The 15,037-nt window shown below is 46.5% G+C and overlaps 1 protein-coding gene across 2 annotated transcripts in view; it reads right to left on the bottom strand.

The window, feature by feature from the left end:
- Positions 1-15,037, bottom strand: part of KCNH1 (potassium voltage-gated channel subfamily H member 1) — a 260,944-nt gene that overhangs the window by 50,463 nt on the left and 195,444 nt on the right. For both annotated transcript variants that reach the window (XM_080649229.1, XM_080649228.1), the window contains exon 10: positions 9,393-9,589. In XM_080649229.1, the coding sequence (XP_080505355.1) occupies positions 9,393-9,589 (197 nt within the window). The remainder of the gene's footprint in view (positions 1-9,392; positions 9,590-15,037) is intronic.

Below are 15,037 nucleotides of genomic sequence, written 5' to 3' on the forward strand. Positions count from 1 at the left end.
GAAGGTGCCTTCATGTCTATTGTAAGCATCTGCAGGAAGCGTGCTGGGAACCGCGGCAGAATGCAGGATCCCTGCTCGGTCTCCAGGGGAGAGGCACCACATCCTGCACGCCGCCTGGAGCCAGGGCCTTTCTCAAAATGCAATGTCATGAAACATATGCCAGCTCCTGCTACTGTGGGCAGCCTGGGACAGTCTGGGGGATGTAAAAGCCTGGCAAGGGACAGGTTTGAGGAGCCGCTGGGTCCCTGTACCATTGCCAGGGACAGTGCGAATGAGGCTGGAAGAGACATAAAGCTCACTCTGGCTCCCTGAGAGCATCCAGGGTACCTACGGAGGTGGAGAGCCATCTATACCAGGGCCTGGGGAAAGGAAAGGGGGAAGGATGAGTATGGGACACAAGGCAAAGCTTCAGATGGAGAAAGAAAAAGAGGACTCACTACAGATACCATCTTACAGTCAAGGCTTTAAAATCTATAGCAATACGAGAGGGAGTGACATGTCCAATATCGGTAGGTGGACTTTTATGTTCATTGGTTGATTGGTTGGCTGGTCTGTCCATTCATCCATCCATCCATTCATTCATCAACCATTCAGTTATTAAATGCTTACTTAGTACCAAGCTCTAAGAAAACCAATCAGGACAGGACCCAGCCCAGATGGAGCTTCTAGGCAGCAAAAGACACACAGTGAACAGTGAATGGAAGTATAATGAGAGCTACAAAGAGAAGGTGACCAATGCTTATTGGATCAGTAGACAGGGCCTCACCTACAGGAGAGAGATTAAAGAGAAGCTGTGTGGAGACAGGGCCCCATTATGGATTCAGAAGTCCACTCTAGACGTCTAAGTTAAGTACAGGCAAAACAACAGCAGCAAGTGACACTAGTAACAAGCAAATCGCAGACAACAAAGTTTGCAGTGAGAAACATCAAAATTGGGTGGACCCGTGGCACGCATTACATCAGAAATGGTCTGCATGGACATGTGGACTGGGACAGATTTTGTGTGTGAGCTTCAGATGCACATGCTCAAAGCCCCCTTGGAGGGGTTGAACTAGCATTTGCTTCCATTAATCTAAACTTTTATTTTACTTATTTTTAATCTCACACAATATGTGTGTGTTTTTTTAATATTTTTTTATTGATTTCAGAGAGGAAGGGAGAGGGAGAGAGAGTAGAAACATCCATTATGAGAATCATTGATTGGCTGCCTCCCGCATGCCCCACACTGGGGATCGTGCCTGCAACCCAGGCATGTGCCCTGACTGGGAATCGAACTGTGATTTGGTTCATAGGTCAACGCTCAACCACTGAGCCATGCCAGCCAGGCAATATGCTGTTTTTTTCTTATTGATTTACTTAGAGAGGAAAGGAGGGGGGCGGGGAGAGAGAGAAACATTGATAGGTTGCCGCCTGTATGCACCTAACCAGAGATCGAATCCACTACCTAGGTATCTACCCTGACCACAAATTGAACCTGCCACCTTTTGGTGTATAAGATGATGCTCCAACCAAGTGTGCCACCTGGCCAGGGCATTAATCTAACATTTTAGAAGGTAGTTATTATTATGACAGGCAGCCTGGATTCAACTCCCGATTCTCCACTTACTAAAAGCACGGGTTAGAATGAAAACCTCCATGACTCACTGGCGACATTTATAAAGACATGCTCAAAACCAAAGAGCAACATTTGAAGAGTGGAGGAAGTGCTTAAATGGGAACATGGAAGCACAGAAACATGGCAGATGAGGCAGGAACACAAAATGTAACTGAGTCAATAAAAGAATGAGAAAGCAGCTTGCAAGGAGGGACTTCGAAGCCAGGGAGAAAACAGCCTGCTGAGCCTTATATTAGCACATGTGCCGCCAAAATGAGGGCCAAAGGCTCTTTGATAGCATAAGTCTTGCTGCTCACTAGCAAATGGATGGGCTGCTGGGCACTTGGGGGCAGGTGGGGGAAGCTGAGTTCAGGAGGATGTGCAGACAGCAGGGAGGCTTGGCCAGTAATCCCTGTGGGATTTTACTGAGAACCCAATAAGCGAGACTCCCATTGCTGGTGTATCTTTGCCTTCCTGATGTTCTACAGACAAGACCTGTCCATTCTACAGGTCACGGACCATTTGAGCCAGAGGAGACATTAAAGAGCATAGACTCTGTTTCCTAAATTGGCTCTGATGAATGTTGATGGGTATATTGTAATAGATAATAGATACTTATCAATATAACTCAAGAAAGGGTTCAGGGGCCAAATAAATGTGAGAAACACTGGCCTAACCACCTGAAACATCAATAAGCCAAAGTTGGGCCCAAGTTGAAAGGGAAGTAGGGCCCTGACTGGCATGGCTCAGTGGTTAGAGCGCTGGCCCCTGTACCAAAGGGTTGCAGGTTTAATTCCTGGCGCATGAGGGAGGCAATCAATGGATATTTCTCCCTCACATCGAAGTTCCTCTCTCACTCCCTCACTCCCTCCCTTCCACTCTCCCTAAAAATCAGTGGGAAAAAAATATCCTCAGGTGAGGATTAACAACAAAGAAACCAACTTGCTCAGTGGGGACTGAACCCGTGATCTGGGATTCATTAGCATTACCCTATTTATTATGAGTCAAACACGCACTTCTAAGAAAATATTGGGAAGGTACATTACTCCCCAAAGGACTGCATTGGCCTCCTGGTCCTCTAAACTAGGCCAGATCTTTGTAATCTGTGATAAACACACTACGTAACAATACATTAAGATCGCTAAGTGATTAGATAAATTACAGCTTCCTCCCTAGGCATCCATGTAGGAATCTACCATTCCTTCCACCCATTGGAGGAAATCAGATCCGTGATGAGCCCAATAGCACTGTTCTCAACCAAACCCCACTGATGAACCACCTGGCTGTCTGGTGCTCCTTGAGGTCCCGGCACAGATCTTGGAATCATCTGTCTGAAAGGTTTCGAGGTTTTAAAGTCCAGCGCCTATTCCCCTTTTAAAACTTTTATCACCGTATGGGGTCTCTGCATTTCCAGAAAAGCTATGCTCATCAAAAACAATAATGACAGCAACACATACATTGAGAACTTGCTACATCAAAGCACCCTTCCAAGGTATATCACTGCCCTGTTTTATTAATGAATGAATTGGGGTTGCTAATGGGCCCAAGGTCACTAAGGACATCCTGGCTTTGAACCCAAGTGTTATGACTCTAGAGTCCACATTTTAACCACCACTCCCTACTGTTAGGTTTGAGAGGTTAGTATAGGGAGGTTCTCAGAGGTTCCAGGGAAGGTCGCATAGGTCCTGAACATCGCTCCCTGATCCTCTTGAGGAAAAAGGGACTTGGCTTTGATTTACATTTTGTCCTGAAAGAATTATGATCTTATCACTCACATCATCTGTTCCCTTCCCCACTCTTGTTCCAATACCCTGATTTTATTATCTTTATGGCTTGACAGTCTAATAGATGACTTTAATTCCTCAGAAATTCTCACGATGGAGGGATGACAAGGAAAATATGGGCTCTGTAGAGATCATTTTAAAAACAGGCTGTGATGATTCAACAGGGAAGGAGATGCATTTCCAAGCACCTGACTTTGCGGTCTCTCCATCTTACCAACCTCCCATGAGAATGTGTTCAGGGAGAAAATGGAAGGCTTCCCCATGCCACGTATGAGCAGCAGCGCTCTCTCTGAGCCTCCATGATTTGACCTCTTCTCTAGAATAAAATTCCCTTTGGTTAAAGTGAGCTAGAAATATACATACAGCATTCAGGACAGTTCACTATGGCAACCTCAGTTTTGGAAAACAGGCATTTAGGAGGCCCCTGCTTTGAAAGCACCAGTAACTATAGTCCCCGCTCCCTCCCATACTCACTAGGTTGGGACCTTAGCAAGCTAAGAAAAATCCATCCTGGGACAAATTAACATAAGCAAACACTGGCAAAAACACTCAAATACACAACAATATTAGCTTTAAAATGAAAGGCCCACGCACAGAACGAGACCCACCCACCCAATTACCTACATGCCAATTATCTGGTGCACTGACTGCTGTGAATTACCTACCTGTCAGTTGTGGTACATTTCCTCCAAGTCCTATGGATGAGCTGGAGGACCCAATCCCCCCAGCTAACATCCGGGCATGAACTCTCATCCCATGTTGAAAGGGAAGTAGGGCCCAAGCGAAACACTGATTAAAGGAAGGATCTGGTTATAAGCACAGGGGAGCAAAGCATGCACTGAGACCTCCAAGGGTGGAGGAGGCTGAAGGCAGGAGAGGGGACAGGCAGTAGGAGGAGACAAATGTGTATGTGTTGAGTGGTTCCTACAGCTATATGCCACATTTATTTATTTTTTTAATTATTATTTTTAAAATATATTTTTATTGATTTCAGAGAGGAAGGGAGAAGGAGAAAGAGAGAGATAGAAGCATCAAAGATGAGACAGAATTATTGATTGGCTGCCTCCTGCACGCCCCCTACTGGGGATCCTGCCCACAATCCGGGCATGTGCCCTGACCTGGAATCGAACCATGACCTCCTGGTTTATAGGTCGATGCTCAACTACTGAGCCACGCCGGCTGTGCTATATGTCACTATTAATGTCTGCTGTTTTGAAATATGTAATCTTCTCAATACACCTAATAAGGAAGAACTCTTATAAGATCCTTGCCACAGATGAAGAAACTGAGGTTTAGAATAGTTCAGGAACTCGCCTAAAGGCACACAACAAGTCAGTAGCCAAACCAGGATTCAAGCCTAGGCCCTCAGCCCCAAAGCTGGTGGTCTTCCCAGTAAGTTACTAATGCCATGGCCAGGTTAGTCTGCTGCCTAACCAAAGTGAAGTGTGTCATGCCTCCCCAGCATACCCAGCACTGTGTCCTTATGAGGGGAAATGTCGTATGTCTCCCCACCTGGGATATTACTGTGATTTTGTTGTGCAAGTTTCTGGGTGTGCTTGGGGGTAGAGATGGTCACTGGAGATACTCTGGAGACAGCCTGTGCCACCCCTGAAAAATCAACAGACAGGGAGAAAGCAGAAGCCAAAGTCCACCCTGTGGGAAAAGCTGAGAGCCATCCTTGACGGAGGGCGACCCCGGGACGGGATGCCGTTAGCAGGAGGGGTAGGAGCAGGGTTTGGAACCTGCCACCTATCAGCGGGGTGACCTTGGAAGAGTGATTCTCTCCTCCACAGGGTCCTAGTTTATTCCCTTAAAAAACGGGGTTGCTCCTGTACTGTCGCGAGGCTGTTCTGAGGATTTAAGAAGCTGACATAAAGCTCATCCTGACATTGTGACGTAGCTTGCACGGTATCTGGAGTTGGTAAGGATGTTGCTATTAATAGTGTGCAAAGCTCTGACTGCAGTTAGAAGCTGACTCGGGGCCTGGAGGAAAATGCCAGGAGAGCCTGGCACCCAAATAGCCACGGGTCTGGGATGGGGCGGGCTCCACTTCCCCTTATTTTCGTGGACAACCACATATCACCTCCCTCAGAAGAAAGAAGATGCTGTGCTTTCCTCCTGACAAAACCCTGACTCCCTGGTGACTGACCTGAGATGTCAGACCAGCCTAATTGTCCTCCCCATGAATGCAATGGCCAACAGTGTGTGAGTGCTGACCTCCGCACGGGCAGGAGCTTGAATGACAGTGAGGCCAGCACGGCGTCCACTTTCCAGGTCAGCTGGTCCCTCCGTTGCTGCAAGAGGTGCAGAGAACCCTGGAATAAAACTCACCCACAGAACATTGGGCAGAGCGAGCACCTGCATAAACAAAGTCAGAGGAACTGCCTTTTTTATTTTCCAAAAGGCTCCGGATAATAAAGAGTTGAGTGGAGCAGAGTGTCAAGTCAACAAAACAAAATCATAATAACCCACCATTTACTTGAGCACATACTATGTGCTGGACCCTGTGTGTAAAAGCTTTGCAGGTATTATCTGACTTCACCCTCACAGTTATCCTACAAGGTGGAACTTTTCATCATCCCCATTTCACAGATGAGATAGCATTTGGAACTCACAGGAGCACTGAATGGCAGAGGCAGGATGCAAACTGGGGTCTCCTCTGGCTCGGTGCCCACAGGCAAGGAAAACCAGAGGTCAAAATGCTGGATTGCTCTCAGGTTCTGCCCTCTTCATCCCTGCCTATAACCTCAGGTGTCTTTTGGGGAAATAGAGTCAGGTGACAGTGCCCTTCTGGAGCTGGGTCCCAGGAGCTGAGCTGAGAGCTGCGTTTCACACACGTGGGTTTAGGAATATAAGGATGAGGCTTAGACACAGAGGCCAGAGAAGGCCATGAGCTGTGAGATGCAGGAAGAAGCCTGGTCAACGAGCCATTTCTTGTCCATTATTAACCCCGCTGTGGTATTTGTGAGACGAGGGTGGTGGGGAAATTCAGGTAAGACTAGATGGCCACCGAGGCACCTTCCAGCTCAGAGCTGCTGCTATGCCCTGGAGGAGGCCTGCAAGATCAAACAATCCCCCAAGCAGATGTGAGAGGCACCGTGTTCTTAGGAATCTTTGCAAATAACACACTTGATTTTGCCAAGATAGAAACAACCACAAGAATACACTTCACTTTGCCAGAAAAAAAAATTAGCTACAAGGATAATTCATGCATGTAATGTTCTCATCTTTTATGCCCTATGTAGCTATAAATTAATTCTCAGAAGGACACAATGAGAGACTACAATGGCAATACCAAAACGACAAGCCTCTTTTTTTCCAAGAAAAAGAATGGCTGCCTCTTTATAGAAAGGATCTCCCTAAAATTCTCTTGCATCCATACCAGACTCATTGGCAATTGCGTAGGAAAGGAAATTTGAAGGTCAACTAATGTGACTCTCCATCGGATGCCTAAGTCCCCTTGAAATGTGTCTGAGTGGTCCCTAGGGGAAGCCCGCATACCTTCAGGACAAGAAATCCGATTTCACTCAAAGCTGCCTATTGCATTCATTGGGCAGCTCTGATCTTTCCAAGATCTTTCTTATACTGCCTGCAGCTTTAATTCTTGTGGCTATACAGACCTGCCTAAACTTCTCCACAAGGCCTTCAAAACTGTGGCCCCCAAGCCCTCTCTTCTGCAGAGCTGTCAATCATTCTGGACTTATAAACACAACCTGACCACTGAGGTGTTGTCGTTTTCATGGTCAGTCGTCCTAGTTTTTAAAGACAGAGTAGCTCCACAATTATTCCAAGATGATTACTCCTCCAATAACCCAAACTGCACATTTTTCAACCTATATTATCAGCAACACTGAAAGTTGATTATAATCAAGTTGCTTTCATAAAAAGAAGAAATACATCAGAAAATAGACTTTAAGAGATGCTACTAGGCTAAAAGTATCACCAGCGAGCATCCCATGTTCGCAGACAAAGAAGAGCTGTGAATGCTCTCTTCTCCACCCCTGCCCACTCCCCACTGGAATTTAAATGACCCACTTTCAAATCACAGAACCAAAAAAATCACCTAGCCACAAGCTCACGTGTTATGATGTGGAAACCAAAGTCCATAGATCCCATCCCTTTCCCCTCGCCATCCCCAAATGTTTAGCAATTCTCTGCACTGGGTTGGGCCCTGGGCCATCAAGGCACCAAGCCCTCCCAGGTCCCCGAGCAGAGACTCATACGGCAAGGCAAGGGACTTAAAATACCGGGAAGCCTATTGTTGGGATAGCCCAATGACAGGCAGAATCTTTTATAAAGGACTTGGAAGGCCAAAGGCTGTTTCTTTTCTCTGCCTTTGCTCAAACTGCCCCTCCAACTGGATCTCTCTCTCTCTCTCTCTCTCTCTCTTTCTTTTTTGGCAAACTTATCCTTTAAGACTCAACTCAGGTATCACCCCCTGCCACATTCTCCTCAATTGCCCCTTTAGCTGTACTCCCCCTTTATGCTCCCACGATCCTCTGTGAAAGCTGCACTCCCTGTACTTAGCGTCATGTGCTGCACTGTGCTCCCTGTGGCCATCTTCCCTGAGATCCAGGTTCCTGGAGACAGGCGCTGAGTGCTATTCAGTTTTATATGTTTGTCGAGTTCAGTTGGTATGTCCTGGGTTTGAGGAGTGAACACATAAACATTTCAGCAGAATCTGAAGGGTTAGCAGGCATTGTCTCACACAGAAAGGGAGGAAAGAATCCCAGGCCCAGGAAGCGCCTGCAGAGGCGCTGTGCCCAGGGGGTGGGTGGCTATAGAGTTGCACGGAGTTCCCAGGGTGGCAGAGGTGGGTGTGGGAAGAGTGACTGAGCTTAGGGCTTGGGGTCAAGCTTGGGCCAGATGTGAAGACCATATAAGCCAGGCTGAAGGGTACAGACATTATCCTGTAGTCAGAGTGGGAGGGAATCATCTTTACAGAGGGGAGGGGCGGATCCAATCAGTTGTTAAGGACACTGAAGTGGCCAGACAAGAAAGCACTGCACTGAGGACAGATGCAAGGTGTGTCTGGAGCCTCGTGCACCATCCAGGATGTGGGGAGGGTCTGTATCAAGGGGCGTTGTGTCCCGAGAGCTCAGGGAGAGCCCAGAGGGGGAAGCACAGTGTGGACGCAGGTTTGGAAGCCCAGGTGGAACCAACAGGACCTGATGAGTAGGTGACCCGAGGTGTGGGAGGGGGAGAAAAAGCATCAGGATGGGGCCAGGGCTTCTATCTTGGAACGTCGGGGCAATACGGACAATGTTAACAGCGATACGGAGCTTGGGGGGTAAGATTCTGAGATGATTCCAATAGGTCCAGAGCTACATTGGTACCAATTCAAATAAAAGAGTTAAATAAAGTGCAAGAAAATCAATCAGGTAAACCTAGAGTACAAGACAAATCTTTTGATCCTCACAGTCAGATAGAGCAATTCTGATTGAGGGCTCTAAAAACAACTTCATATGAGAAATCTTTTGGTTCCCCAAACTACTAATATTCCTCAACCAGTGAAATTGGCATTTGTATGTAAAACATTCTCTAGGCCATCATATTCCATTGCTTTCTTATTTTCTGGACCCAACTATATCATTTCATACCTTTAAAAATTATTATTGGCAGCTGGCTAACATCCTCACACCACTCGGGGGGGTCCTAGTCACCAGAGAGAATTCATTTTCATTAATGGAGCCTTGTTTTTGTTTTGTTTTTAACTAACGATCTCATATTATCTTTTCTAAATGCCAGAAGGTCTAGATATTGTTGGGGGAAAGTCCAGAGACACACTCAGGAATGAATCTATTCTGCTCCAAATCTGACCCATCTTTTAACCTAGTAACATTCTCTCCCCCTCACTTTATAGTAAAAGCTCCGAAGAGCAAGCAGTGAACGGAACCCCTATAGAACCAAGGGTTCCACTTAAGGGACCACGGCAGGACTATCCTGGCCACGTGGCCATCCTAAGCACACACGGACTACTCCAGGTAGAGAGGAAACTGAAACTGCCTGCTCACCCTCTTCCTCAAGTTGTAGGTGAGAATGAGGTTCCGGGAGAAGGAGTGGGAGAAGGCCGTGTAGAACTCCAGCACTTTCTGCAGGGCATCCCGTTTGATCACGTGCAGGTCACAGTAGGTCAGGGCCCTAACGTTGGCACAGGACTGGGCCAGGGTGGCTTCCTTCCAGAACACGTCTCCAAACACATCTCCTTTCCCTAAGAAGAGAAAGTGGTGATGAGGAAAGCGTCGTCTAGGTCCAGGAGGGGTCAGCCATCCAGGTGGCTCCCCCCTGCTCCCCAGAAATGTTGTCCATTCAGTGTTTGGCAGCTTGGGCTCAGAAAGGGCAATAGTGATTTTCATTTGAACCTTAAAAATATGTAATTTAAGAAACTTTAAAATACCACAAAATACATGTCAAAGTTTTAATCAATGACTCTGGGATTGTTCATGTTACCCCCTGAACATCCTATGGGAAACCCCTGTTATGCTTTAGCACCCCCCCCCCCCACACACACACCATTTTTCAAAAACACAATCATAATCTGGAATTCCATTATGTATTTGTTGGCTTATTGTCTGTTGCCCAGCATGAGAATTCATGCATTTTATCCCTCCACGTAACACAGTACCTGGCACAGTAGGAGTTCTCGCCATATTCAGAGAAAATGAGAAAGGAAGGGGAACTATGGGTCTACATTAGGCTGTTGTGGGGAGGGTGTAGACTCTTCGGTGGAGCTAAGAACAGGCGAGGTCTCCTCTGTTTAGGATGATCTGTGTGGATGAAGTCAGAGAAGAGCGGGATCCATCTCTTCCCATGGTCTGTCCACTGCCCCATTTAGTTCATGTTTGTGTGGGGCCCCATTCCTCACCCTCTCACCCACACCTCTTCCACGCTCCTCACCCTTGCCAACTGCCCTCCTGGTAGTATAAAAATATGGGCCCTATATAAATGGCATCTCCAGGATCCTAAAATGCTTAACATCCCACAACAGTGTCTTTCATAAATCAACAGAGTTCTTATCCCACGTAGCCATGCTCTGGGTCAAACTTCCATCAGTCTCTAAATATCTGCTTTTCACACCTGAGGATATTCTTCCTACTTTTCCCAGTGGCCAACGTATATTTTTTAATCCTCACCTGATGATATGTTTATTGATTTTTAGAGAGAAAGGAAGAGAGAGAAAAACATTAATGTGAGAGAGAAACATTGATCGCTTTTCTCCCGTATGCGCTCCAACCGGGGATTAAACCTGCAACCCAGGAATGTGCCCTGACTGGGAATCGAACCTGCAACCTTTTTGGTGTATGGGATGACGCTCCAACCAACTCAGCCACCGTCCAGGCCCAGCAACCAACATTTTAACATATGTCTAACACAAAGCCTAATTCACTCCTGACATAGCCTCTGGTTATAAATAGCCTGAAGTGTTGTTTATCTTGCCTCTACATTTTCAGCACAGATAAACACAAATGCAAATCCCCGGGGAGCCAGAGAGGAGTATGCAGGGGGAAGGAAACAATGCTACATGGGTGACAGGTAACCCTGACAACCCCTGCCACACTCCACAGCTGGAAACCAGGTACCGGGATGCAGTATGATCAACAGGACAGCGGTTTTCCTAATTCAGGCTACAAAGGCAATCAGACTTTCAAGCACCTGGACAGAAAGAACTTAACCTTTCCTTAAATACCCAACAGTGTGATTCTAGGTGTATAAGTACGCCTTGGGCACAGGCTCCTCTAAGCATTTCTACCATGTGGGCTGAGAAACAAGTGCCCTAGCCACATTTCTGCACAGTTCTCCTTGTGTTTGTGAAATAATGTGCAGTTCTGATATATGAAGATGGCTTTACTGACTCCATATGAGGAGGGCACGTGTGTGGGGGAGCTTTTAGGTAAATATGCCTTTAAAACCATGCTATTTCAATTCCCTTACCACATTGTGATTCAGTCAACTGAGTGGACTAATTTAGGGCTGCGGTCGGTGGATGGGAATGTTTCTCTCTGTGGATGCTACCTGGTTTCCGTGGAGATAGGCTCATTCAGTGTGTGCTCCCCAGTACTGAGTCCTACCCAACCAGCAAGCAGTGAATGGAACCCCGTTCACTGGCCAGTTCATTCCCTAAGCTCCCTCCACTGAATCACAATGCCTCTCCTGCCTTTCATATTTATTTAATCTTATTCCTCTAGAGCTGTGGTCGGCAAACTGCGGCTCGTGAGCCACATGCGGCTCTTTGGCGCCTTGAGTGTGGCTCTTCCACAAAATACCACGGCCTGGGAGAGTCTATTTTGAAGAAGTGGCGTTAGAAGAAGTTTAAGTTTAAAAAATTTGGCTCTCAATCGTTGTACTGTTGATATTTGGCTCTGTTGACTAATGAGTTTGCCGACCACTGCTCTAGAGAATGCTCTGCTTCTGACACACAATGGTAGACAAAAAATGGACCCCATCTGGCCCTAACCGGTTTGGCTCAGTGGATAGAGCGTCAGCCTGTGGACTGAAAGGTCCCAGGTTCGATTCCGGTCAAGGGCATATACCTTGGTTGCAGGTACATCCCCAGTAGGAGGTGTGCAGGAGGCAGCTGATCAATGTTTCTCTCTCATCGATGTTTCTAACTCTCTATCCCTCTCCCTTCCTCTCTGTAAAAATGCAATAAAATATATTTTAAAAAAATGGACCCCATCTGTACACTGCAACTCACATCAACAGGCAGAGCCCAGTTCTCTTCCCCCTGAATATGGACTGACCTTGGTCCCTGGCCTTGAGCAATAGAGTGTGGCAGACGTGGTGTCTGGGATTTTGAGACAAGGTCATAGGACGCCTTGTAACTTCTGCCTGGTCTTTTGGAACCCAACCACCATGTTTTAGGAAGAAGGAGCCACATGAGAGGTTACGTAGAGGTGCTCTGGAGGACAGCCCAGCTGAGTTCTCAGCTGACGGCCAGCCTCTGCCACTCATGAAAATGAGCCATTGTGGCCACTCAGCCCAGCTCAGCCATCAGATGCCCGCAGCCCCAGCCAACACTGGACTACAACCACAGGTGGGAAGCCTAGGTGAGAACCAACCGTTTGAGCAAAAACCCACAGAATGGTGAGAAACAAAAATGAATTTCTTAAGCCACTCATGTAGGGGAGGTTTGTTACCTAGAAGTAGGTAACCAGAACACACAGACTCATAGAAATCTAGGTGAGAGGCTCATGAGACTGAACAGGTTACCTAATATTCCAGCAGAGCATCATGAATAATCCCAGCTCTGAGCGAGCACCCCACTCTCTCCCCTGAAAGAATGAGGCAGGAAAGAGAAGTGGCTCTTACAGGGATAGACTGTCCTGAGTGAGCACGCTGAATATTAATGAGAGATTCAGAATTTATAAAACTCCTGTTGGGATGTAGTGGGTAACTAAGCAAGAACTACTATGAGTAGAAGAGCATTGGTAATCTTGCCTGATTCTTAATAAAATTACTTCATCTGAGCATTATACTTCTCAAACAAATCTGGTAGTCATTTTTCTATTATAAAAGAGCCCATAAAAGAAAATGATAGCTCTTCCTGTGTATTTAACATGTGAATTTATCTGTGCAAATTTGGTTTAGAAACAACTTCTTCATACCTATTGCTTAAAGCAAAGGACAACCATGTTGTGGTTGAAACTGACCATGAAAATAAATAAGTGCATCCTCAGAAATGACAACATGCCCCTTGGAAAAAGTCTCCCAAGCAAAGGTTTTGACAGAAACAATAAATGGAGGGTAGTTTCCTACCACAAAAAGTATTTCACAGTGAAAATCATGCAACCCTTCTTCCTGACAAGGCAGCATTTTTCATCTAGATCATGTTAGTGAGATTTAAGAATCGGGTGTTGGAGGACCTGCCGGACTCAAAACAAACCCAAGACTGTTCTGGCAAATGAGAAGTATGTTTGTGACCCATGCAACTTGGGAAAAGTGTCAAAGGGCAGGAGACAGAGCATCTGGCAGGCTGCTTGCAAGTAACATCCCCGGAGCAATGACTTCCCAGCTTGCCAATCAGAAGCAAGGACAAACCCTACACCCACACTCATCTCTCATTCTCTAGCATGATTACCAAAGAACAAAAGGTACCCCCATGCACTGGGGAATCACCATTTAATTGGCAGCATTCTTTCTTAGTGGCCATAAAATATTGATGTCTTACAATCCGTGGCATCTTCTAGTCAGTGAAATATGGTTCACAACGTTTGAAGACACCATTCCCCTCTCCTTATCTTCTGCGATGCCCCTCCCTCCCGGTCTCCCCCTCTGCTGGAAGTCCACCTCAGCCTCCCCCCATGGCCCATTTCTCAGGACTCTGCTCTAGATTGTGTTGCTTCTTATCCTCCCTCCCCTCTCTCCTTGGCTTGGCTCAGCCGCTCTCCTGGCTTCAGTTGCCACCTGGATCACGATGATCCCCAGGTTTATACCTTGAACCTAGATCTCTCTTCTGAGACCAAAATCTCCCACTGGACACTTTCACTTAGGTCAACCCACACGGAACCTCTCTCCCTCCCTGGTAAACTCATACTCCAGCGTTCCTCATCCCAGTGAAACTTGTCCAAGTCATTCCTAACTCCTCCCTCATCTCCACAGCCAATAAGTGACTGGGCTCTGATAACTTTATCTATCAACTATCTTTTGAGCCTGTCTACTTTTCTGCCATTAGGTCAGTTCAAGTCACTCTCATCTCTCAGCATCCTCCTTGCTGGCCTCCCTGCCTGCTATCCACTCTCTTCACAGCAGCCAGGACGATCTTTCTGAACATAAATGTGATTCTGTCACTTTTTTGCTTTCAGGTCTTTGTAGCTACTGTCCCTTCTGCCTGGAACTCTCTCTTTCATCCCCTTCCCCAACCACCACCACCACTCCTGCACCTGGTGGGATTCAGTTCATCACGCAAGTCTCAGCTCAGACACCACCTCTGTCAGGAAGCCTCCTTTGATTTCTCCTGGCTGACCTGTCTTATAAGTTCCCATAGCATCCTGTTCTTACTCCTATTATAAATCTTGGCACTGTGTTATAAAACTGCATATCTACTTGTCTGTCTCCCTGGTGAGACTGTTAGTTCTCCTGTAAGTGTATCTGTTTGGTTCAGTGTTGTCTCTCCAATCCATAGCACTACACCTGGTATGCTATGGAATGAATAAATCAATACATCAGTGAAAAGGTGGGTCTGAGCGAACAAGGTAAGGTGAGTCAGGATATGAAAGGCTTAGAGTGCCTCAGGATGGACGACTTTAAGGAGAGACCTGGTCTCTAGTCCAAATGCAAGAACCTGGGTGTCTACATTGTAGGTAGCTGCATTGGCAGCCTCACTCGAGAAGGAGTTTGCTGACCTGCTCAGAAACATTCCCATAATTCACTCTGATCCAGACTGATGCTGAGCTGAAAATTTAGAGACATGTTTAAAAAGAAGAAATAAAGATAATGACTATCAGAAATTACCCAATGATACACATGTTCTCCTTAAAGGAGTTAAAATCTCACTCAAATATGGGTCACCAGCCTTCCCGTAGAGAAGGTACTGAGCATGAGCAAACAGTGCTGGCACCTCTACCTGAGTGGGGCCACCCATTAAAGCAAGGGCTTGGAAACATCAGGACAGTTCTCCTGTTCATCACAACCACAATTAGATAAAATTAAGTTAATCATA

The sequence above is a fragment of the Plecotus auritus genome (assembly GCF_963455305.1).
Source record: "Plecotus auritus genome assembly, chromosome: 12".
NCBI classification, from domain to species: domain Eukaryota; kingdom Metazoa; phylum Chordata; class Mammalia; order Chiroptera; family Vespertilionidae; genus Plecotus; species Plecotus auritus.